Source organism: Lolium perenne, chromosome 4 (genome assembly GCF_019359855.2).
Source record: "Lolium perenne isolate Kyuss_39 chromosome 4, Kyuss_2.0, whole genome shotgun sequence".
Classification (NCBI taxonomy): Eukaryota; Viridiplantae; Streptophyta; class Magnoliopsida; order Poales; family Poaceae; genus Lolium; species Lolium perenne.
The window spans coordinates 14,505,166-14,528,004 of record NC_067247.2 but is presented as its reverse complement, the minus strand read 5'-3'; the positions used below and the strand labels follow the sequence as shown (position 1 = coordinate 14,528,004).

General features: G+C 42.1%; 2 protein-coding genes and 2 long non-coding RNA genes across 4 annotated transcripts; 1 reads left to right on the top strand and 3 right to left on the bottom strand.

Annotated features, from left to right (window-relative positions):
- Positions 1-441: 441 nt before the first annotated feature.
- On the bottom strand, positions 442-1,605 carry LOC127348197 (uncharacterized). The gene is made up of 3 exons (XR_007879686.2): positions 1,352-1,605; positions 961-1,266; positions 442-837 (listed from the first exon to the last, which is right to left on the bottom strand). It is a non-coding gene; the product is annotated as an uncharacterized lncRNA (long non-coding RNA).
- Positions 1,606-3,470: 1,865 nt separating this feature from the next.
- Positions 3,471-4,992, bottom strand: LOC127291823 (uncharacterized). The gene is made up of 3 exons (XM_051321150.2): positions 4,810-4,992; positions 3,916-4,116; positions 3,471-3,771 (listed from the first exon to the last, which is right to left on the bottom strand). The coding sequence occupies exons 1-3, from the start codon at positions 4,880-4,882 to the stop codon at positions 3,731-3,733; spliced, it is 315 nt and encodes a 104-aa protein (XP_051177110.1). The 5' UTR covers positions 4,883-4,992; the 3' UTR covers positions 3,471-3,730.
- A 2,685-nt stretch (positions 4,993-7,677) lies between these two features.
- On the bottom strand, positions 7,678-9,106 carry LOC127348196 (uncharacterized). Its single transcript, XR_007879685.2, has 3 exons — positions 9,021-9,106; positions 8,826-8,904; positions 7,678-8,043 (listed from the first exon to the last, which is right to left on the bottom strand). It is a non-coding gene; the product is annotated as an uncharacterized lncRNA (long non-coding RNA).
- Positions 9,107-14,566: 5,460 nt separating this feature from the next.
- LOC127348195 (aspartic proteinase 36) lies at positions 14,567-18,965 on the top strand. Its single transcript, XM_051374283.2, has 10 exons — positions 14,567-14,831; positions 15,843-15,972; positions 16,087-16,349; positions 16,477-16,689; positions 17,335-17,497; positions 17,621-17,694; positions 17,775-17,880; positions 17,989-18,067; positions 18,423-18,494; positions 18,571-18,965. The coding sequence occupies exons 1-10, from the start codon at positions 14,617-14,619 to the stop codon at positions 18,714-18,716; spliced, it is 1,461 nt and encodes a 486-aa protein (XP_051230243.1). The 5' UTR covers positions 14,567-14,616; the 3' UTR covers positions 18,717-18,965.
- Positions 18,966-22,839: the final 3,874 nt, after the last annotated feature.

Here is a 22,839-nt window from a genome sequence, read left to right as displayed (position 1 = left end):
GGAAGAGTTCATAAGGATTGCGAATATGTTTAACTGTAACATGGGGGTGTTCCCATTGAAATATTTAGGATTACCTGTGAGTTGTAACAAATTGTTAACAAAAGATTTAACGTTTGTGGCTCAAAAATTGAGAGTAGGTTGGAAAATGGCTTTAATGTGTTGGCCTCTTCTGGTGCAAGATCGATATTGATTGATTCTTGCCTAGACAGTATACCAACGTATGCTATGGGTTTTTTTCTGCTTAATGAGGGGGTTCATGTTAAGATGGATATGCCGCGTGCCCGTTTCTTTTGGGAAGGGGTCGGTGAGAGTAAGAAGTATCATATGGTTAAATGGGAAAAGATGTGCAGACATAATTTGTACAGAGGTAAAAAGTTCCCAGAAAGATCCTATTAAAAAAACTAACCCAAAGCATAACTATCCGGATCATTTAAGCAATGCTTTAAAATTCATTTGGTACCTCTTCCATTATTCACTACAAAATTTCTAAACAAGTTCCTCTGTAGATTAACATGTAATGTATGAGCTGTATACAGAAGTTAGTGCAGACAAAGCAGTCAATAGAAAGTATGAGGCAATACATTCTTAGTGATGAACTCCAGGTGGTTATTTGCAACAAGGCGACACACTGGCACGTGAAGATGTTTTTCTCTATCCGTTGCTAATTAGTGAATATACCCACTGCAATCATCTTTAGCTGATGGCCAGCAGTCGTGCTAAGAGGCAGCACAACAGCTTCGAGGAGCAGGATGACTCCCCGACCTGCACCTGCAGCACATGCCGTTGTGTCTCTCCAACCAAAACCAGCTGGTGATGTCTCACCGTTGGTCTAAAAATCTGCGAGACAGAGAAGAGAATTAGAAAAGGGCTAGCTCACATGGATAGGTGCAGCCGGAAGTGAAGAGAAGGACATGGTGCCGTTCTCCAAGGCAGAGGAGATGAGGAGAGCTGGACAAGTACCTCGGTAATACATCCCCGTCGGCTGCCATGGAACCCCTTGGTCGCAAACCGCTGTAGACCAGCGTGAGGGAGGAGGGTGCAGGACGCCAACGTAGCAACCGCTGGCTCTCAACTCGCCGGGATTGCAGACCATCAATGAAGTCGCCCTCGTTCCGCCGTGCACGACGAAGAGGGGTGGGCTGGATGGGGTGGAGCTCGGCCGGCGTGGGTGTGCCCGTTCCCATCGCGTGCTCCTATCGCCACCGTCGGCGGCGGCTCTCACGCCCTGGCATCTGCAGCCCTGCGCCTCTTCTTCAACGGACAAATCTAAAGGGGAAAAAATTGGGAACCGTGAGGCATCGTAAGAATATACAACAAGCACCGGCCAAAAAAAGGTAAGGAAGAATCATACCACATGAATCATGTACGATTGAAGCATCGACCTAGGCAGTGATCTAGGTCGGTGCGAGGAACAACTGCTTCCGAAGGAGGCACAAAATCAGGACACAAAAAACTGGAGAAGAAATCCCTAAAAAGAAAGCAGCGCACCTCAACCAAGTCCTTCCATGGGGCACGAAGCGGCGGCGGGTAGGAGATCGTGCGGGTGCGGCGGCACGGCCTAGTATCCCAGCAGCTGGGCTCGAGGAAGACGAAACCAGAGCAGGGATGAGCGGCTGGGTCTGGGTCTGTGTCTCAGTCAGAAGGGGGTAGAGAAGCTACACGCAAAGAACAACACTGCCAAATAGGGCCTATTTTTCAAGCCGAAACGACACCTACAGGCAGGCCCAGAGTATAATCGGCTCCACCTGCGGAGAGGGATGGTCAGAGTAACCTCGGTATTGTTCAGCTCCACCGAGCGCCACACGAATAAATCGGGAGCCAATCCTTCGGGAAAACAAATCGAGCGACGCCGCATGCGTGGAGCACTCTGAGATGGGAGAAGGATAGTCGCACTTCATGTTTCTCAATGCCACGTGCAACCTACCACCCCATCAAACTCATCTTCAGTTCAACTAGTACATACATGCTCAGTAAGTAAATACCCGTTCGTTACAGCCTTCAGTTATGGGGATCAGCCAAATGAAATACAGTACCACGGAGCAGAAAATGCAAGGCCTAACCCAGTTGAGACAAGCACTCTACGCTTTGGCCAAAGAAGACAGAAAACAGCATTATGGTAACCATATAAAATTCATGCTAAACTACACTATAGGAATGTCAAGCATGCAGTGCCTCTTCGTTTATCCCTAAACAGATGAAATGCTTTGATGGTATCCAGGGAAAGTACTATAAACTGGCAATCATTGTCACATCGGTGGACGAGTCTGACGGCTCGGAATGCGTTAAAATGCAAGGAAGAATAACACAAGTAAGCAATTGCATCTCCTGCAATCACCAGGAAACATGTTCTCGTATAAACAAAAAATATAAGCCTACCGCCCTTTGCAGGTACAGGTTGCGCGTAAACGCGAAGAACATCGGACCAAATGAAGAAAATGAAGAGGTGATAGGCCAATTCATGTTTCGTGGCAACCACGATCAGATACTTGTAGGCCCTGATGCAGAGCTGGTTGTTGCAACAACAAGAGGAAAAGCAAACTACTTGCCACCAGCCGTGAAAAATGTTGTGGGCAGAAAATGTTTCGTCCTTGCCCACGTCACACAAGAAGTTCTCGAAGCTGATCAACATTGCCCAGCACAGCCATCAACCAGCAACATAAAAGCCCACCAGTTACATAAAAAGCTCCAATGGCTTCTCCACCTGACGATGCTCCAAATACAACAGAAGAAAGCAGAACCTCAGGCACCAGGCCAAGCAAGGACATCATAGAAAAGCCTGAATCAGCTGGAGAAGAGGCCACTGCAAATTATAGCTATTCAATTCTACTAACAGCTATTATTTCCATCAAAGGAGTCAGCTATGCTTCCGAAAATAAGAGGAAGGCCAAGGCATCAGCTTCCGCATCAGCCAAGAAACAAGTCAACAAAGCCACATGCAGGTAAGCATGAACTTTAAACGGTGCTTAGCCCGGATCAGTGCGATTATCAGCAGGGGTGCTAACTTTACCTTCTTTTTTCTTCACACGGCAACAGAGCTTCAGGATTTAAAACGGTTCAGATGAACATGAAAACCACCAGCAAAGAGGGAAGATTTGCCAAGTCAAAAATTCATCTCCTAGACTGCTACGACGGATATCTGTAATATTATGGAAGTACCAGCTTAAACATCCCTTGTGCACGTATAGTCGACACTCAGAATCACATGGCTTTGTATGCCACCACCTACCTCTTCTCAAAATATATGTCTTAATATATCAAACCCCCAGCTATAAAATATATCAGAAACTATTTAACAACTATTCAGCCAATATGTATATCTTCCACTGAACCACCCCAACTCTACCGTACCACTTAAACAGCCTTCACCGTTCAGATGTTACTCCAAGGGCACGGCATCGCCAATCCCTCCTAGTATTACCACAGAGCAATACTTGTAATCGGCCACCGCTAGGGAACGACAAAGACCACAATAGTCAAGACAAACAACCAGTCATATTCAGTTCAGGTTTGCCAGCTCAAACCAAATCTCTACTTCTTACAGTAAACAGCCCCAAGGTACTCACACAACACTAAGCACCGGTACCAACAGCATCCCAGGCATACAACCAATCATGTTTGGTTCAGGTTTGTCAGCACAACCCAAATTACTACTTATTACCTACATGACACTAATAAGCACGGGTAACAACACAATCCCAGATCTCCATCCAGCTTATATGTATGAAAGGACTCAGACAGGGCCGACACCAGCAGCCGGCGTGCTGTTGTTGCCTGCAGTTGAACAGAAATTTCAGTACATTTCCAACTAACTTGTGCTGTACATATCTGCTACAATTTCAGTACATTTCCTGGACTTGGAATATGTTTTGGTACGATCATCGGTGGAACCCAGTAACTAACGCATGAGACACGCACCTTGCTGCTTCTGGATCTTCTCGTTTTTCAGGCGACGCTCCAGATCCATAGAAGGGCAACGGAGGCAGGTGCATTTCGGCATGCACATCCAGGCACTATATCCTTGGCACTGTTTACCGCATGTTTGGTCCATCAGGTAGCCGGGGCCGCAATAAGGGTTCTTGGCCGGGTGCTTTGAGCACTCAATCTTTACGCTTTTAGCTGCGCAATAAAGGAATAATTTTCGTTATGTGGAAGATACTACAAGGCAGCACACACAGAAAATAACTACATCTCTGTTGTGTAGCGCCCATGTATGTCGAAACATAAGAGCATATGTTTGGCAATGAATGAAAAAAAAGGTGTATTTTCGCTAGATTGAATATAGGTTAACGGTTTGAAACCAGATTGGAAAAGAACTAAAAGAAGCATATATAGAATTTCTACTAGTAAATAAATATAGCCATGTTGCAATCAGTGAAGAGAAGAGTACATAATAGTGGCAGCCACTACATAGCAGTAACCTCTAGGTTATAGTGCTTCGAGTTAGAGAGTTTTTCAGAGGATCATTTAATTTGGAAGCAGGAAGTAAACTGCAAATCCAGGCTATTCCTAAGTAGCTAGAGAAATAAGAAAGAAAGCAATAGGAACTGAAGTTCAGCTAACAGAATGGAGAGACCACCGGAGCAGAAAACAACTCTTTTTATTTTGAGGGGAAGCAGAAAACAACATCTACTCCTCCTGGTTTAGTGTGGCGGTAGATCTAGATTAGATGACCTAAATGGGCTGTTTCACTTTCCTCCTGGGCTTTGCTTAGTGTAGTAAATGGCAGGATTCCAGGGTTGGGCAAATCGATTAGTTATTTCGCACATTAGCATACTCCTAGTGTCGATCGACTGTTTCCCTAGCTCGTACCTGCTGACGGGGGGAGCGGAAGCACGAGCACGAGCACGAGCAGCAGCACGGCGCCGGCGAGCATGCGAGACATCCTGTGGCTTGCGGCGGCGCCGGGGAGAAGCTGCGAGAAAGTGGGATACTACGGGATCGCTACTGCTGCTGCTGCCTCCTACGGGAGATCTAGCTGCGCGTCAGACGGATGGGGAAAGTGATAGTGAGGAACTCAGCTTGAGTGACTTGGTGTGATCAAGTCTCACGGTAACTTGGGTCCAACATCTACCATCAATTGCTCATCCAACGTACAAGAACGGGTGGAGGCAAAATTCCCTAGAACTGGCCCCTTTAGCACAGTCAACACCGGCCTCATGACTAGCTCTGTTATAAATATATTGCTAGCTTGCCTGTCCCATCAAATTAGCAATATGAATGGAGACAATATTCAGATTTCTGTAATAGATCAATCGTGCACTTGGCCATTTACTAGCACTGATCGGCACGGCGGCACGCCGTGCCATATGGTGGCTGACTGGTTGTTATGTAGAGAGTAGAAGAAATAAGCTAATTGTACTAATATTGCTTAGATCTCTCGTTACACACTTCATGGGGCAGATACACTTGGAGAGATGTATATCCCGTGGTTTACATGCCGTTTTATAAATGAAATAGAATTGGGAACCTGCTGGGCTAGGAAGCAGGAGCATACCGACAAACCTGACATCTATGTCATGTTCACAACAAAATAATTCAGCAAACAAACACCATTTAGAGAGGTGGCTAATCGTAAAAAAAGATAGACATGAACGCATAAACTGTTCTTGCAATAGCGGAAAAGCATGTTTTCCCATCTTATCTGTATAAAGCATGTATGGCTGATAAGATGCAGGCTCGGCGTGCCTTGTTATCACAGAAAATTTCACTATAAGGCACTGAACATAGAGGGAGATGAACTGGGCCGTCTAATACTGATTCAACCTGCTGACTTTCACCACTTCCTTTTCTCCCAAATCTATGTCATGCTCAGAGCAAAGATTTCCCTAATCCACCGAAACAATGACTGCTTGGCAGTCAATTTGTATATTCCAATACTTTAAAGTGATCGTAAAGAAAAATGCATAGTAGTCGATCCAGTATCAAGATTAAAATATGAATAAAAATCACACTTTCTAAAGACCGAGGCTAATCTTTTGATACAAGTGTCAGTTTTATGCCAAATAGCAACAACAACGATTACATAAAAATGAAAAGTTCCAGGAGCGTAAATATGATAATAATGTACTGAAGATCAAGTTAACATGTAGAAAATTTGTTCTTCTGGTCTCATACAATGTTCTACTCTCTACAATGGTATCTCCAAAAGATGACAAAATGATATTTAGACGTTCATTGAAATCAGACTTTTCTAGATCTCCACCTACATATCCTTATGTATTGGAACATGGTAAACGATCCAAATTTATCAGCATGGCAAACAACAAATGTCTCTAAAATTTCTATGATATCTTACAATTATAAATGTCATTGAGTACATCATAAAATATTAGTTATAAAAAAGAAAGCCAAGCTTGAACTCCAAAACCACCACTATCGGCAACACATCTTTGTGGTATATCAGATACTCCATGGCAAGAAGGAATAGAAACAAGGAAAGGCAACTTACCAGATAGAGAAAGCCTAAAATGCAAATAGGGTATGGGATTGAACTGAGGATCATTAGATAACAGTGAGAACTCAAGGTAAAAATTCAGTGGCTCCGAAAAACTGAACTGATTTTTGATCTCAATTAGTTTTGATCTCACTTCCATGTATTCTACACTGCAAAGCTAGCTTACAACACAAAAGATAAAACCACTCATTTACTTTGTTCAGATAAGGGAACTAAATATCATAGAAATTAGCAATCGAGAAACTAATCACACATCAGGAAAATATATGAAGAGTCCAAATTCCTAATGTAAAATACTCTCTGCTACATATTAGTAAAACTAAGAAAGGAAAAGTGACATAGGGGGAAACATTCTGAATTCTTGCAACACACAGTACTTGCAAAAAAAACAAAATTTAGTACCACTGTTGTTCTCGTGTTAAGGTACCATAGTTGCTGAAACATGTTGTTCTCATTCTTGAAAAATTAGTCTGAAGCAGCTCATTGATTGGTATGGATGCTAACTGTACACACTGAATACATATTATTCTGGCTGAACCTCTATTGCACACTAAGAAGAAACATCAAACCATGAAGGAAACTAAAAGTTTAGTTTTCATTAGATATTTTCAGAGATCTTTCGTTTGTGCTACTATAGATTTGACAGCTAGTTCAACTAAAGCTTGATCAAAAGAACATGTAAAATCACAAGGATGCCACTCTAGTAGGTAATACAACCAGCTACCATGGTCAAATACAGTTCAACATAGCCCTTAACATATAGAAAATTCACGTTTAACATATGGTACACCCTACACTGAACCCAGCAGGCACTTTTCCATTCACAGTAACACAATAGGAGTAGGCGAACGTTTCTATAGGTCCAAACAATTGACCAACAATACCAGATGAACAAATTCCATTTATCAAAACTGGCGGTGTTGCACTGAACCTTTCACTTACCGGTCCAGGGCTAAATTAGAAAGCACCGCAAATTAGCAGAAATCTTAAGCACCGTTAGACAAACAAAATGTATTACAACTATACATGTAAATATATAAATCTTATTGGATACATGTTTAGTTACTTCTCTAGAAAAAAATGCTACTTTTAACATCTACAAAAGACCAGATGCAACTGACTGAATCATCACCAGAGTCACAAAGAAAAATTAAGCGCTAAATTCGAGTTCCTTTGAATGGGAACAAAACCAAGTCACATTCAATAAAAAAATTATGGGAGTGCGATATGATATGGTTCCAGCCTGATCTCTAGTTCTCTATTTTTACGTGCGCTTGACGAAAGACCTGCAAGGTAGTACTTGCGGACTTGACGAACGTACAGCGAGTACAGATGCTAGAACGGGCCAAACGAAAGCTGAAGGATAGTCTATACTAAGTGGATGTAAACCTAGCTTGGCCCAAACATTGAGGCGACTAAAAACAACCTGCAAGGGCTAGAGGTGGAGCACCTTACCGTAGCCCACGAGAGGAGCTGTGGCGTGGCATCCATCGGTGGCGAGCGGAACAAGAGGAACGGCAAACCGAACAAAGCGACCACGGCCCTGCCCATGACCTGGCTTACCAAGCCTCGAACACGCACTGCTCAACCTGCAGGCATAGGTGAAGGGATGAAACTAATCAACATGATGAGCCTGATGAAGGGATGAAACTGATCAAGCTGCAGGTACAGAAATGTTGTCAGAAATTTGTATCAAGCTGACTTAATTATGTGAGGTTTTCATCCCTAAATGACATTTTTTGATAAAGACATGAAAATGAAAATGAGAGTTCATAACGAAGCTGCACAAAAAAAATGCCAAACATTTGTCCAAACATTTAAATCATCTAGTAGAAAGCGCAGAAAAACGGTCATCAGTTAGTTTGGAGGATAATAAAGTACCAAACTAAGTTTAGCTAAGCACAAACAATCATGCAACAACAATGTATGGGTGTTAAGAAAAATTGTGTGCAGTAAAACATGCACCAAATAAATCTTCAGTTTCAGTTTTTACAACTTTAGTTTTGCATGTAGCTTATCTCAACAAAGCAAATGACTGAAACTCATTAAAAGGAGGCAAATCAGGCTGCTGCACACAAATTGACCAGAGAAGTCATTGCACTGTAGAACTAACTTGGCTTAGGATGAGAAAGTTAGAAACCTGCTAGAGGATTGACTCTAGCTGTCTTGTATTACCGAGCAGTCTGCAGATGTATTCTTTCCGAAGAAAAGTAAGGTAGAGGCAAAAGATCAGACATTGACAAACAAAATTCGCTTGAAAAGATCAAACCAGAACAAACTTATGAAGGGAAGTGGGAAACATAATCTTTTTTCGTGACAATATGCAAACGTAGCCCCTTACATATCCATGACCAAAGTTTCAGAGATAAACCTGATTGCCTTCATATCTCATCTGAATCTCCTGTGTGGCTGCAAATTCTGCATCGCTAGAGTGACAGAGTAGATTCAACCTTACAGATATGAAGCACCTTTGTCAGTTCATGGACATATGTTATAGAATATGCATTGGCTTGATGGAAATCAGGCTAGATAGCTCGTCTGCTTTGCAACTTTGTTTACGGTATACCTTGAGTACGACCTCCATGGTATCTGAGATGAACCCCAATCACCCGCCGCTCTTCTGCACCAACATCCCCTTGCGCTCCCCTGTCGCCCACGATGACAACATCAGCCTCTTGAAAATCGCAATGCCGACGCGGTGGTAGAGCGGAGGTCGTTCAAGGGAGGAGAGGCTGGGGCGGCGACGAAGAAGAGGATAATCCATAGAGAAGTAGAAATCGAGGGACAAGTTACCTGGACGGGGCAGCACCGCTTTGACCATGTTTGTACTGGCTACGGTCACACAATCAACACACCAAAATAACGCTCTTGCAGAGGAAAGAAAATTCCAAACTCCTACAAAAATTGCTAGAGAGCACCGAAACGTACATAAAAAGGAGTCAGCGAAAATCAAACCACAAAAACACACCAGTGTTAATCCGGAAAAAAATCTAAAATTAGGAGAAAAAAGATGTTTGTTAAGGTTTAATATAGTAGTTATTCACAGAAGTGGCAATGTTAGTGAATCTTAGAGCGGTACTAATTTCCAATGCGGAACTGATTGAAACCCTCCCGTGACCTGGGTTGTCCCCCATGGGCGACGGGGCCGCGCTGGCGCCGGCGGCCCCTTGACTTTTCCCTCTCGTTGCTGCTTCAGCACGGGGTAGGTGTGGCCGGGTGGTGCTCGTCAGCCGACGGCAGTTCGGCGTAGCGGCCTGAGACCCGCACGCCGGGTGGGAGGAGGGGCGGTGGTGCCGTTCCGGCGGAGTGACACAGTCGTACTTTTGTAGCTTCTTCTTTTATTTATTGTACGATAAATTTTCGGTGAAGATTCTGCCTCTGGTGGTTGTGGTCTATCCGATCTTGATTTAATGGTGGATGTTGAAGGTAAGTCACCGTGAGACTTGATAACTTCAAGTCACTGAAGCTACGTCCGATAGTGAGGGCCTTTTTTTGGCGAGCTAATCGGAGCCGCTCGTGGATTTTCACTTGATGCTTGCTCAAATTCGGGTACGAATAGAGCTGTAGAGGGATAAGATAATTTTCGAACTAAATTCGGTTTCGAATTTGTTTTACGCTATCTATATATTTAATTTTAGATCAAAAAAATTGCGTATAACTTAGAGAACTTTATTCAAATAAAATCAACCCTAACTGATCAGTCTGAATACTGACCAGCGGGAAGTTTGGAGTACAATCTAACCAGCTGGTAAAAACTGTCAATGTGCAGCCAAGCTTTGCACAAAGATGCACAGAGTTACTAGCTGATCTAAAAATATGCTGAAAAATAAACGAATTGACACTAACAACTAGCTCTCCAACTTCTTGAAGACTAGGTGCCACAACCGATCGAGAATCATGGCGATTGTTCCAGGGTGAAATAACCTCCGGGCAATCCATCTCCATCACCACTTTAGAATAGCCTCGTAACCGAGCGAAAATGACACCATCTCGCACAACTAAAGCTTCGGCGATGAGCGGTTCAGTAATACCCTCGTAGGGCTTGCTCCAAGCACCAAGGAAGGCCGAGCGTGATCTCGCGACCCCTCCGGCGCCTCCTTTCTGAGCAACCAATGACAGACCTCGATCTGGTAAATAAAGATATCCCCTTTTGAAGTGGCACCAGATACAGAATACGATATGATTTAGCAAATACTACCTCTAGTTCAAAACTTAATGCCATATTATTTTTAGAAAGTCAAACTATATCAAGTTTAAATAAGCTTTTATAAAAAATTATTAACATGCAAAATACAAAATTAATATTATTAAATAGATAATGAAATATATTTACGTATGATATATACAAAATATTATATTTGTTGATAGATTGTTCTAAAAGTTTGCTTAAACTTTACTTGGTTTTACTTTTCTAAAAGTTTGTTTAAACCCTAAGCTGGCATGCGAATATAAATTATTCAAAAATTAATTAGGATACTTGATTGGTTTAAACTGGATAATCTAATTTTAGAGTCAAAAGTTGAGACCAATCTTACTACACATAGTAAGTATCTACTGAGTTACGGAGTTTTTTTGCCAGCATGTTTAGTTATAATTTTGTACCACACCACCGGTAGAGTAATCGTTCAATTATTTAGGTCATATTTGTACCATCTTATCAATGCTTAAGTTTTAGTCTAAAGTATGCCTTCATATTATTAACTAATTAACTAGTGCAAGGATAAAACCTTAAATTCCTCTCAAGTTTTGCTAGAACTATAGCAATGTGTCTATGAAAGTATTTATCCAACAATTTTGTTTTCGGTGTGAGTCCTCAATGTTTTCCATTCAAATCCGATGTTCGGTAAAATCGCATCCCAATCCGCGACCAGTCAATATCCGATATGATCTGAATCGATATGACCCATTTACACCCCTATGTACGAGCTAGTATTTTCTGGACAAAAGATCCGGTGCCTCGCCTATGGCAAGTCACCGCGTGCCTCTACCCCTCCGATTCACCGTCCAAGTATAGCCAGCGGTTAATAGCAGTCAATGCCAATCGACTCGATCTATGGACAGACTAATCAGAACGGATGGACTCGAAGCATGGGAAAGAGAGGCGCTTCCGGGGCGTCTCGGGTGGTGCTCTCGCACCATCATCGGCATTCCCTTGGGAAAGGGAGAGGAATCTCCAGCGGCTGTACCTGGATGAAATGCCGGCGACGAGTCTGTCCGATTTCTCCACCATGCTCCCCCGTGCCATGCGGTGGACGACATCAATGAAACCGAATGGATAATCCAAAACAAATTTCTTCAGCCAGACAACTGCAAATGAATATCTTTACTTAAATAGTAATGTTGTAAATTGCAGTTCAGTAGAAAAATTAGTTGAGAAAAATACAACTAACATTATAAATTTGAAGTCACTAAGCACTGAATACTGAAATTTTACAACAACAAATAGTTCTTACATAATTCATCAAGAACATTAATTAGGCCAATCTACTTGTACACTAAGGCCACAAAAGAATATAGTCAGCCATGTCCAAAATAGTAGTCAACCATGTCCAAAAAACTATCTAACAAGCTTGTACAAGCTAGAACATATCTTCATCGTAGAGACCACAAAGGGGGAGCTGTCAAGAGCTTGATCTGTGTAACTGATGATTTCTTTGCACTCTTGAAACTCCATATTTTCTCCTTCATCGTTGACATCCTTCTTCTCGATTCCCTCCTACTTGAGGCTCTACGCCATCATGGTCCTTTTGTTGATGCAGTAAAAATTATAGTAAGTTTGGAATCAAGCCAGATGGGATATTAATACCATGGTCTCTGTTTTAAGGTGGAAGGATGGTGTAGGTGATAACTGCATGATTCTTATTGGTCTCATCCAAATCCTCAGCCTCGTTAAACTTGTGTGCGGCTGAGACGTCCTATAGAGCTAATCCAATTGCTAGATAAGGGTGGGTAGCAGTGACGGACCTTGCAGAAAATCTTTGGGAGGGGGAGCTACAAAATAACATGTAAATTTTATTTGGAGCACCAAATTATAGCAAAACATAAGTATTTTTGGAAACTTATATAATTATATTGATTTGTCCACAAAATACATTTATAGAAGCAATATATGCATAATATGCATAAACTACTGCAAAACAAAAGAACTAGATACTACAGGATAGCATGAAACCATCTAGTATTGTACTTGATCACACTACATATTGGCTCTTCGTCTCTTTACGCCGATGAAATTTTCAAGAACATCCTCGTAGGTGTACTTTTCTTTCGTTTTTTGCGTTGACTAGCTGTTGGCAAGAAACTCATCTTCCATCTTATTGCGCAACCTTATCTTAACATTCTTCAAAGTAGAGAATGCATGTTCAGCGGTTGCTTTAGAAACCGGAAGAGTCACAAGCAATCGAAGCAATCTATCAATCAAGTTGTACATACAATCTAGCAATCTATTGCGACAAAACTTTGTTAAGGTTGACACATTTTTCAACTCGTTGTTATTGAAAGCATCTACAACAAAAAGTGTTTGAGTTGCTGCTCCAAGCCATAAATTTCTTTTTGAGTGTAATCTGCTGGATAGAACTTCTTCACAATTTCACAAATATCATCAACCTTGAAAGATCTAAATTTATTTCCAAGGATCAAGATGGCACTAGTGGTACATTACCTTCTCATTGCGAAATTTGTGGACGAAAGGTTGGATCCCACTCCAAAGATTCAATACCACAAAATATAACATCATTTATTCGGGTTTCATGCACATGTTCTTCATGACTTTGTTGTTCAAATTCGAGCAACAAGAGACGGGTCTGGACATGAACATTTGGCTCTTCAGGAAGAACAACTAGTTCATTTGCGTCACATTCATCAGTCTTTTTTTCTGAAAAAATGAATCAATGGGTTTTGCCTTTCCCATCACTACTTCCTACCTACACCGAGAACAACAAAATGTAAACTTTCAATTTCAATTTCTACAACACTCCATGACCTAGCTGAAATCTTCTTAAATTTAAGATGCAAGCATGAAAACTAAAGATTTAGCAATTAGTAGAATTGGGACTCTAATAGGAAAGGAGAAGTTACCAGAAATCCAATAGGAGACAGTGAGCACAGGAGAGGGTTCGCCACGTTGTCGTCCCGGTGGCCGGTCGGGCGGTGGCTGGAGAGGGTGGAGGCATAGCTCAGCTGAAGGGGTGCTGGAGGGCGGAGCTCGGTGAGCGGTTGCGCTGGGGGCGGAGCTTGGCTAACGAGGGCGCTGGCCGCTGGAGGCATAGCTCAGCAACAAGGGGTCGATGGGCGCGGTCGTAGAATGAAGGAGAGACCAGCATCGAGAGCGTAGAGGAGTCGGTCGTGTTCTCTGGTCAATGCAGAGTCCTCTTTTGCTCTTTTTTTTTTTTTTTACCGTGAGACGGGTTCTAGGCCTTATAGCCTGGACATGCTAGTAGGTAGTACTAAATTAGGCTGGATATGCTAGTAGGTAGTACTAAATTATAAATTTGGTGGGTGGGTAGCATCACCTACATATCCCACTATTTTGCTTCTTAAATTATACTATGTACACATTTGTACATGTGTTTTCTTATTTCGTAAAATTAGTTTTATTTGTAGGAAGAATATCAATTTGAATGGAGATTTTATTTAACACACGTGGACTATGCCTAGGCATGGGTAGCTGATTCCGGCGACCTGAGCCTCAAAATCCGACGGACGGGAAAATGTGAGCTCCAGTTGCCTGCTCAAAGCCAAAAATAAATCCACTAAACCTCATTAGTTTAATGAAATAGGTTTGATAAAAAAAATCGATAATCCACTAAACCTTTATTAATTACACTAGTTTAAGCAATACATCTCGTCTCTGCATAGATAGGATGCACACAACCGTTTCGAATGACAAGTTCTACAAGTTACAATACAAAAGAGAAGGTTTGATAATGTATTTTTATGATCCATTTATAATTAAATTCACAATACATCGTATTAGAAAACGCCATGCAGTTTTAGAAGAGCAGTTTAACAAAAAGAAAAAGCAGGAGGAAGAATATTTCCCAAAACGGAATTCTACATTGTGCGGCGCCCGATGGAGGTTCGAGCATCACGAGCGCCGCGGCTGACGACGAAGCTGCGGTCACTTTCCCTTGCCGAGCTAGCAACCCCAGCGTAAATCGAGAATGAGAAGAGCGGCCGCAGCCGGTGCCATGGCGGTGGCGGTGCTCATGGCCATCATCGGCGCCGCCGCTGGTGTTGCTGCTGCTACGCCCGCGCCGGCGTTGATGCTGAGGCGCTCGGCGCCGTTGAAGGAGCTGAAACCTCTAAAGAAGCTTGACAGGGCGCGCTTCACCAAGAGGAGCGGCGTGCCGGAGTTCGGCCTGCTGGGCTTGCCCGGGTAAGTTGGCTGATGCTCTCCTGTTTAGCTAGCCATGAATCGACAGTAGTGCAGTAGAGATTGGGGTTTCTCTACCGTACCACTCTCCACATGTGTCCTCATTGATCGGCAGAATATATTCTCAGCACGTTGCAATCCACCAATTGGATATCTGTTCAGCTCCTAGGGCTTAAACTAGTTCAGGCATTCCCTGCTTCTAGTATTCGAGAGCACAGCACAGCACACCATCTGAAGCATAGCTGCTCCCCAGGGCAATCTGAAGCTTTCATCCGAGCGTGGCATGATCGTTCTTGGGGAGAAAATGCAGCGTCTACCATTAAATTCATACTCGTTGGTCCCACTTTTTGATGAAGTTATGAAGCCAATAGCTCATCAGGTGGAGTGTTCCCACATATAGCACCGCCACCTCAAGCCTGATATGCTGTTCCATCAAAACCTGTTGCATGGAAATGCCTCTCTGTCAGTTTGCAGGTTGTTTCTTGCTGTCAGGTTGTTGTTTCGCACAATACCCAAGCAGCACAAGTACGCTATTCAGATTTTCATTATGCATGTGCAAATATCTAAGACATGGGACTTCTTATTTGTCTTTCATGCTTGGCTGGACAAGAAAAATTAATAAAAGAGGTTGTAGTCCAGGCTTTGGAGTCCCAAATGTAAAGCAATACACACATGTTCCTCTGTTATGTTCAAGAGTATATAACTTCGTATGGCTCATTCTCTGTGTAGTGGCACTGTTTGTACTGCAACGAATTTGTACAAATTCAAATAGCTGAGTTCGTCAATCAATAGTTCTGTTTGTTCCAATTTTGGTATGTTTACTATCAAGGATCCAATAGCTAAATACTCAAAATTTTGCATTATTCATTTTACTTAACATTTTAGAGAAGTATAACATGAGATCAATATTGATTATGCTTTCGTAATTTGGGGTCACATGCATATATCTGTCAAAACATGCCTTTCATCTAGTACATTGTTACTAGTCGTATCTAAAGCTTGAATTTCCTGCAGGGTCTACTATACCAATGTGAGATTGGGGAGCCCATCCAAACAGTATTCTCTCCAAGTTGACACCGGTAGTGACCTCATGTGGGTCTCGTGCAGCTCTTGCACTGGTTGCCCGGCAACAGATGACGACGGTGTAAGGCGACCATTCTCCCTCCGAGCTATAAATCATCTTATCGAAAATGCATCTACTTTCAGAACATTTTCTATACTAGGTGTTGAAATCATTTTTTACCATTACTTCTCCCAGATACCATTCGACTTCTACAGCCCCAACTCTTCTTCGACGTCGTCCAACATATCATGCGATGATGATAGGTGCGGGGATGCCATCAAAGAAGGGCATTCGGTCTGCCAAAGCTCGGACTCTCCAACAAACCAATGTGGTTACGAGGTGGCTTATGCTGGTGCAGCCACGTCAGGGTACTACGTGTCTGACACCATACATTTCGACACCGTCATGGGAAATGGAAGTGAGCAGGTTGCAAGTTCTTCCGCATCTGTCTTATTCGGGTATAGTTCCCTTGCAGTCATGGATGTATCTAAATTCAGAATGTTAGCGTTAATACTTGTCAGCTAATGAAACCTCAACTAATATACATCATTAACCTAACTAGGGTCATGTTGTAATAATCTGCAGGTGCAGTATCTCGCGGTCGAGTTACCTGCAGACGGATGGCATTGTGGGATTTGGAAAGAATGCACCGTCCGTCGTCTTACAATTGAACTCTCAAGGTGTGTCCCCAAAGGCCTTCTCACATTGCTTGACAAGCTCAGAAGATGGTGGTGGCATACTTGTTCTTGGTGAAGTTGCGGCGCAAGGATTGGAATTTACTCCACTTGTCTCTTCACAGTGAGTTTCTTTTTTTCCAGGAATTACTAAAATAATTGGATTTTTAAGTTCATAATTTGGTGTCACTATTTCATTCACTATCATATTTTTGCTCCTTGCTTGGTGGTTAGTATGGATGATAGAAATAGCTGTTCGGTCACTCAACTTCTCATTGAATTATCTTGATTTATAATATGCTAGAGTATGCTTCTTAGTTGAATTCATTCACACAAGTTTTAATTTTCCAACCCTAAGTTGTAGTTTGTATCTACAATGTTTAATTGGCAACCATGAAGTGTACATTCATATATTTTCTTATTATTTTTCTGAAAAAATAAACTTGTGTTTATCTATGTGATCATAGAGAATCAATATAAGTAGTTTATTGTTTGTTGTGGAATCTGGACTATACTATTCCCAATGGAGTTTCCTGAATCCTTTGTTGTATTGATTCTCAATGGACTATACTATTGGCAACCATGAAGTGTACATTCATATATTTTCTTATTCTTTTTCTGAAAAAATAAACTTGTGTTTATCTATGTGATCATAGAGAATCAATATAACTAGTTTATTGTTTGTTGTGGAATCTGGACTATACTATTCCCAATGGAGTTTCCTGAATCCTTTGTATGAACCAAAGTTTGCTCAACAATATATATGCAGGCCTCGCTACAACTTGAATATGGAGGGCATTTCTGTCAATGGCGAAAATATCCCAATTAATCCTTCCTTGTTTACAACATCAAATACACAAGGAACATTTGTTGATTCAGGGACATCGTTATCATATCTTGCAGATGGGATCTTTGATCCAGTTATTAATGCAGTGAGTTCTTCATATAGGCGAAACATTCACGTTGAGGAACCAATAACTGATTAGTCTACATAAATTTAGTTATTTTCTTGTGGCATGGTTAGTTGTCATGATTCATACTTTGTTTATTCACAGATAGATAATGCCACCCCTCAATTACGCGTTTTTGATGATGATGGGGAACTATGTTTCATTGTACCTTCAAGAAGGTTTGTCTTTCCACGCAAGTAGATTATGTAGTTCACAATGTTGAAGGAGTCGACTAAATGTATTGTTTCTTCTCCACCAGCAAATTCTCATTACTTCCAAATTTGACACTGCATTTTGAGGATGGTGCTCAAATGAGAGTGGGTCCAGAAAACTACCTTTTGCGGAAGGGTGCTTCTTCAAAAGGAGTACGTTTTGATGCTACTTTTATCAAATTTGTTTTAGATTGCATATCTGCTTAAAATTTCTTCACAATTGTCTCAAATGCAAATAATATGATATATCATGATTTACAGGAGAAGGAAGACATATTGTGCGTTGGTTTTCTAAGGAGCAAGGACCTCGACGGTTATCAGCATATCACTATTCTGGGAGGTTAGGCATTCCTCATCAACTAAATTACCTACGCATCTAGCTATTATACTTTAATGTTCTAATCGTTTTCATTGTGGCTTCAAATGAATATAAGCTATTCTTCTCAATAATTGTAGAAACTATAGTAGATATAATCTGCAAGCCAACAGTATTCTTGGGAGAGTGATTATGAACTTTGATTCCATGCTTTTAAGTTCTTGACATTGTACCAATAGAAACATGCAACTATTTCTTAGTAGTAAATAAGTTCATAAGTATTAGCCTCACATTGAATGAGCTAAGGAACTAATTCTGGTGAATTATGTAACTCATGCCTGATATTTTTCTTACTGGCTTAATGGTCCTCTATTGGCAGACATTGTTCTACGTGATAAGATATTTGTGTACAACTTGGAGAAAATGCGCTTGGGTTGGGTAGACTACAACTGTAAGATCAGTCGTCTACAAAACAAAAGTATCATACATGACGCTTCCACATCTTGACAACTAATTTTTACTTGCAGGCTCGCTACTCGATAAGACTACCGTGTCCGTTGTCAGCGGATCGTTCAGGCGACACACACTGTCATACTGCAGTGAACTAATAGCTATACTACTGGTCGCCGTCATCAACATTGGCATCATCGCACCATGGCGGCTCGATATTTAAGCTACTGGGTTCACCGTCAGCAATAATAACAGCGGAGCCGAGCCGAGCCGAGCCGAGCCGTGTGAAAAGGTCAATGTGGGCAGAGCCGTCACTGGAGGCATTTGCACATCAAAAATAAGTTCCTGGGTGTGTGATGTATTCAACCCAGAATATTTATATTTGGTTCACCCGATACTCTGTCATCAACATTAATGAACCTTTCCCCGGAACCAAAATTAGAGTCAGGTTATTATTGGCCATATATATTTCGAAAAAAAGGCTACATTAATTAATCGTGCTCAATGTTGGTACCAAATTAATTATTACCAAATCTGCATTTCCAAATTTCCATAGGCGCGCGAACAATTAATAATCTGTGGTTCCCTAATCCCTCTATATAAAGGACGTACGTACGCATATGCCGTGCATTGCTTCCTTATACCTAGACTAGATAAACCAGTTTGTTCTGTTCCTGCTCCTCCTATCATGATGGCTCGCAAGATCACCGGCGTCGTCATCTCCGTATGGATACTGGCACTCCTCCTTGCGTCTCCCGGTAATTGAAAATATTTAGTTACATGTGCAAATTAAAGTTCCTCGGGTAAACACGAGGATTACGCTAACTTTTTTTTTATCGAATTCAGAAGAAGTAGATGCAGGCAAACATGTTAAGTGCCCGAAACAACTTTCACGCCCGGATTTTAACTGCATCACCCCGGATGCCTGCTCCCAAAAGTGCGGAACCAGCCCCAATAACGCGCAGTTCGGGGAGTGTAACGGTGGCTTCTGCTACTGCAGGAACTGCTCGCAAGAAGTGCACATGGAGGCCCCAGCCGTTGAACGACTACGCACGTAGTAATGTAACGTGGATGGTTAATAAATAATAATCGATCTATGTTTTCTTTTCTTTTCTGTTGGACACGATTTAATTTGCTGCTGTTTGTCGTGAGATTTTCGTATGGACAAATAACATATCTAATACTCCCTCCATCCCAAAATGTAAGTCGCCTAAAAAATTAGTTAAAAGTCAATATCGTAGATGTTAACATTTACACAAAAATATAAACATTTACAGATCAACATGAATAAATTCACAATAAAGTATATTTTCTTAATATGTACATTCGATATTGTAGATATACATATATTTTTCTAAATATTTGGTCAAAGTTAGTAAAGTTTGACTTTTGACCAATTCTTAAACGTCTTACATTTTGGGACAGAGGGAGTATTAAAAATGCATCTACATCCGTATCTTGGCAATACTAATACACCTATTTTAGGACGGACGAGTACTAATATTGGCAGTGTTACGTAATCCTCAATTTAAGAAGGGTAATAGAAATAAACACATTGAATGGCAGATCCTCACATCTAAATTTGTATCAATGTTTTAAATAGCCGGCTACATCGTAGATGTGGCCTCGCAAAACAGCTATAGCCGGCTATTTAAGAATTTTGACATCTTTTAGCGGGCTAATGCAGTTAGCCGCACCATGCTGGAAAGGCTATAGAGCCCGGCTATTTAAAACTATGATTTGTATGTGTCATAGTTAGTTGCAACTGGCTAACAAAATAAGCATGCATGGTAATGCTAATTGTTATTAAGCAATTATCATAAGAAATTATCAATTTTTGTAATCATAAAACATTTCTCATACATACAACTTGAAATTTGAGTATTAGAATAAAACTACCCACAATTAGGAGTCTATATAGACGAGAGTTATTAGAGGAGGATATAGCATTTCGTCATATCCATTGGATTGGTAATTACTAAATTATTGGGGAGTTTTACAGTACCCATAACTACTACTATATTAAAGGGCAACCAACTTATTTTTTCCTCACAATTTTGGGTCTCTTTTGACTTCACCTCACGCTTACACGTATGCCAATTTGTAGATCATTTACCTAGTGGTTCTTGTGTGTGCAGTTTTGGTGCCTTATAGGGATTTTTCAGAACGTTTTACTTCTATTCCGTGATCTACTTCTGTGTTGTTTGGGTGGCTTTAGCTGTGAGGCTAGTGATTGGTCCAATAGATCTCACTCAGGTTTGGTCGTTTCTCGTCCTAGACTCGTGGTGGTGGGTCTAGACCTGCTCGTGGTGGATTTTAGTTGCTCGGTGCAGGGATACCCAGGTTTCTGTCTCCTCTTTTCTCTCTTTCCTTAAAATTGGTTTCGTTTCGTACGACAGTCCCCTTCCCTCTATCCTCAACCCATGCTCTCATACAGACGAGCTCGCCGACGAGGCAATTGGATGTAGCCTAAATAGAAAACTACTCCCTCCGTTCTTTTTTAATTGACTCAGATTTAGTACTACTTTGTACTAAATTTGAGTCAATTAAAAGAGAACGGAGGGAGTAGTACGTAATAACCGCCGGTCCTCCCGGCGACTTCAACGAGCAGCAGCGGCCGCCGTCTCGGCACCGTCTCGGCCATCCACCACCCGTGGCGGATATGCACTTCCACCGGCCTTCCACGCCCACACATGACCTCCTCCCTCCTTGATGCTCCCCGCCGCCTGAGGTCTCCTCGGCAGCGAGCTCCCCTTGCCGAAATCCTTCGCGTCCAGCCGCGATGGAGGATGCCCCTGCCCGCGTTCGAGCCGCCCACGGCCGCGGCGAGCAGCTTCCACACTTGCGCCGTTGCGCGAGGGCCGAGGAGAGCCTGGAGCCGCGTGCCCGCGTGGCGCGGAAGCCGGATATGCTGGGAGCGGCGCGGAGGCGATCGACATGGACAACCTCGACTAAGTAGTTCCGGCACACGAGGGCGGTGGCGAGGAGCGCGCGTTGAGGAGACTGCGCGGGTCGACCGCACGAACTCGGCGTCCAGCGACGGTGCGTACCGGGGGGTGTTCGGGGGCAGAAGAGGGAGCGCCGGTCGTGGTAGGGCTAGCTCCCACGAGAGATCCCGTCGCTGGCGAGCATGGCAGGGCTGCGAGGAGGCATCCCCCACCAGCGATGACAGGGCGGAACAAAAGACGCGTAGCCTTTCCTGCTCGACGAACTCACTGGTACAGTGGCTTATCCATCCAGCCAATCATCATGGACTAGATCAAGATATGCCAGTTTGCAAAAAAAAATTGTGTTGTTTAATACCTGTTTTACAGAGCGGAGTATCATGGCCGGCAAGATCATGCATGCCGGTGATGACCGCAAGATGGAGAAGGGGAATCGGAAGCTCAAGGCAGCATTGGACGCAATGACATGAGAGATCGCACCATTGCGTAATTGGAGGATCTGGGGAAGGTAGCTAAGCTTATCCCATTTCTTACTTCAACTCTTAGTACACGTTTCTGATGAACTTTTACCTGAACTTTGCAAATTAACTTTGTGATAAATCCTACAATGAAAATAGTGTAGTGAATGCCGCTGAACTCCTAAGTGGATTTTCTCAAATATTGATACTTCAGTACTATATTTCAAAGACACAACTATAATCACACATTATATGCACCGGGAGTAGTTACACACATAAAAAGATGGCATGAAATCTTGCAAGATGCTGTTGTTTATAAGTAAAGTATGTGGTGAGAATCATTTGAATCTTCAGAACATATGTTTCAGTTGTGGTGAATTGATCTGTACTTCCATGAAGTGATGGATTTTGTGTCGTTTTTTCTCTCAATTAAAGTTTTAAAATTCTATGACATTTCAGGTTGTCGAGCCATGGAACGATGATATGATCCAAGGAGCACACACAAACAGGTTCAAGACGGCCGGGTGTGACATTTTCATGGCTCGATCGATGAAGGATCCGTCAGAAAGCATGTGTCCATCAAGAACATTCACATCATTGTTATTGCCGTGTCATAGGCAAGTCCAATTTCTTGCTTCCTTTGCAGCTTGCCATTTCTGCTACAGATTTTCTGTTTACGTTAGCTTTATTGTCAAGACAAGTTACATATTTTCCATCGAACATATGCTAATCGATATTACAATGAAGGCTAGATAGATCACTTCTAGATATATCAATTTTAAAACATATGATCTGAATTTTTCATTGGCCATTACTCAAGGTTAATTTTTTTCATAATTCATGTACAACGTTTTGCCCTGCAGAAATAAATGTTGTAGACTGTTCATTCATCCCCTAGGCCACTGTTGATTCATGACATACTTTACTTGATATTTTACTTCTC